Raw genomic sequence first — 3,068 nt, forward strand, 5'->3', positions numbered from 1 at the left:
CTCAAACACACACTAACGCACACACACAAACACAAACACACACACACACACACACACACACACAAACACAAACACACACATGCTCAAGCGTAAAGCAAGTATACATTACGCACGCATACACATGCCACAATCAAGCCATATCTAATCTGAAACTAGTCTATTTATGTTCTTACACACTTAAAGAACAAGCATCAGCTTATGCTATAGATGGAATATTGTCTGTGGTCGACTGACTCGGTCGTTTACGCACGATTACGCAGAAACAATTAGCCAAAATTTTGGAAACATATAGTGTGTTCTAGTGGCTGTGAGCAAATAAAAAAAAAATGGTCTAAAGAGCCTAAGTCAACATGATTTGATGACAATGTAGTAAAAACAACCAATCTAAGACCGGGATTTTAAGAATCAAAGCAAAATCTGTGAAATTTATTCAATTTTTCTTCATTGCAATATCAGGGCCTTTCACTTGCAGAAAAGCACTTAAATTACAACAGCAGTCGCCCGTCAGTTTTTGAAATATTAAAATTATTCACAATTTACAATAATTATGTTATTACAATAAAAAGAAAGTATTTGATAATTAATAGACATAGGCTTCTGCAAATGAACAACAAATGTGTAAGGAATGCGTTTTTCATATATCATTTAAAGCACTTTTTATGATTATGACACAGCTTTTTTCATTTTCAATAACTTACAAGAACCCCCAATTTATGAGACATTTTAACCAAATATCCGCTTAAACTTGGCATAGCCCTCGACTAAGACTGTGTTAAGTAATGGACAAAAATGATTTCACAATAACCAATATTTGAACATTATCTTCGTTATATAATTCCACTGGTGGCTGTTCAAAAAAAGCCCAGACGAATATGCTATGTTCCCTTCATTTACATTATCATAAACATTCTGTACAAAATGCAGGTAGTTCTGGGACCGGGATGATTTAGAAAAGAGGTAAATATTTGGTTATGTGTTATCTGTTTGCAGTTTTTTTTTCTCAATGATTACTCTTATGTTATCTTTCTTTCGGCTCTAAATGTGTGTGAGCGGGACCGTCCCGTTGACTCCAGCCGTCGCGCTCTGGTAATGCTGCGGCAAGGCGTGGAGTCTACTTTGCACTGACGGCTCCCCCGGCTCTCCGGTCGGTAAATACATGCTTATCATCTCTCTCAAGTCTCCGGGGCAAGGACCCCGTGAGTGTGTGCTGACAGGAGGGCTTACGCTCGGCTCCGACTTCACCAGCGACCCTAACGTCCCCATGGCGGCCGAAGAGGAGACGCCAGAGCTCTGGTGCTGCGTGTAGGCGATCCCCCCGTAGCCGGACGGAGAGGCGCTCATGTAGCCCTGAGAGTTCGAGATGGGGCTGTATTGCAGGGTCGTCATGTCGTAGCGGTGCATCGGCTGGGGGTTGTGCGAGTGGTGGTGGTGTGCGTGGTGGTGATGGTGAGCGCTGCTCCCCGGGTGCTGGCTGTAGGCGAGCTGAGCCTCTTGCATCATCGCCGCCGCCGCCGCGGCCGCAGCGACCTGCCCAGAGTACGCACCGTTAGCCCAGCCGTTCATGTGTGCATAACCAGAGCCAGCGGAGCCTCCGTGGCCCCCAGGGCTCTCTAACCTCTGCCCGACCCCAGATGAACCCATGCCGACCCCTAAACCAACTCCACCGGGGCCCCCGGCTCCAGAAAGCAGTCCACCGGCTAGGGAATACTTGTCCTTTTTCAGCAGAGTTTTGGTCTTCCGTCTCGGCCGGTACTTGTAATCCGGATGCTCCTTCATGTGCATGGCGCGCAACCGCTTCGCCTCGTCGATGAACGGACGCTTTTCAGCCTCGGACATCACCTTCCACTCGGCGCCCAGTCTCTTGCTGATTTCAGAGTTGTGCATTTTGGGGTTTTCCTGGGCCATCTTTCTCCGCTGACCGCGGGACCAAACCATGAACGCGTTCATCGGTCTCTTCACCCGGTCCTGGTTTGCTTTAGACCCACTGTTCGACCCCGTCTGCCCCGTTGACGTGTTGGTTTGGGGTCCGGGGGAGTGGAGGTCAGTTTCCATCATCATGCTATACATTCACCCGGTTGTTAAAGTTTGCCAACAACAGGAAAAAAATTGATTTCTAAATATGTTGGGCAGGTGCGCAACGGTCGCTATGGTGCGAACTGGCAAGGCTGCTTTTCTTTCTCTTCTCAAAGATATTATCTTAACCCAAATCGATCAAATACAGAAGGTACGTAATAATCCGAAAGAAATAAAATGTTCTCCGCGTCAGTATTTACCCTCTCTTCGCGTGTTGGTTCACATCCACTACGATAGAATGCGCATTTGAGCCACTTTCCCTGTCGGAGTTGAGCAGTTAGTTAAAGCGGCGGCGGCCATATGATGCGCTCTGACACCGCGTTAAATCAGCCGCGAGTGGCCAATGACGTTCCAGAAGGGGAATGATTTGCATGGCGTTCGGTCAGGTGACTTTCAGCTCGCGGAGGAAGACATGGGCAGGGGGGAGTGGGAGGAGGAGGAGGGGGGAGAGGAGGAGGAGGAGGAGGGGGGAGAGGAGGAGGAGGAGGAGGAGGTGGTGGTGGGTGAAAGGAGGGTCACCCCCACAATGCTGAAACGGGGAGCACATGAAATCTCTCCACAAACTGGGGTCTGGTGGAGATTTACGCGTGTAAAAGTAGATAGAAATTATTCGAATTTATAAAAATAAAAAAAACAGAGCAGACCAAACAGAAAGCACCATCTCTGTGGGCAAATCAGCAAGTCCAATCAAGTCCTTTTTTCTGGCCAATATATTGGCATACATTTTGGTGGCAATATAAGTACCAAAATGGAGTTTAGTTTTAAGCCCCGAATTCTCCTGCCATGTACGGCTCAATTTACATTCCCCCTGTTCAGAGGCGCAACACCGATCATCCATAATACACAACATAATCCGTTATCTCAAATAAACGTTTTTTTATGACCACAACCCCGGGAAGGTTGTATTGTTAATGCTTAACATATGTTTGGAATATAGGCTACGTTGAGATAAATAAAGGCTCCTCTTAGACCTGCAGGCTGGAAACACGAAGGCA

At 46.9% G+C, this 3,068-nt stretch overlaps 1 protein-coding gene across 1 annotated transcript; it reads right to left on the reverse strand.

Annotated features, from left to right (window-relative positions):
• Positions 1 to 396: 396 nt before the first annotated feature.
• On the reverse strand, positions 397 to 2,484 carry sox1a (SRY-box transcription factor 1a). Its single transcript, XM_060040144.1, has one exon. The coding sequence runs from the start codon at positions 2,065 to 2,067 to the stop codon at positions 1,036 to 1,038; it is 1,032 nt and encodes a 343-aa protein (XP_059896127.1). The 5' UTR covers positions 2,068 to 2,484; the 3' UTR covers positions 397 to 1,035.
• Positions 2,485 to 3,068: the final 584 nt, after the last annotated feature.

The sequence above is a fragment of the Gadus macrocephalus genome, chromosome 20 (assembly GCF_031168955.1).
Source record: "Gadus macrocephalus chromosome 20, ASM3116895v1".
Classification (NCBI taxonomy): Eukaryota; Metazoa; Chordata; class Actinopteri; order Gadiformes; family Gadidae; genus Gadus; species Gadus macrocephalus.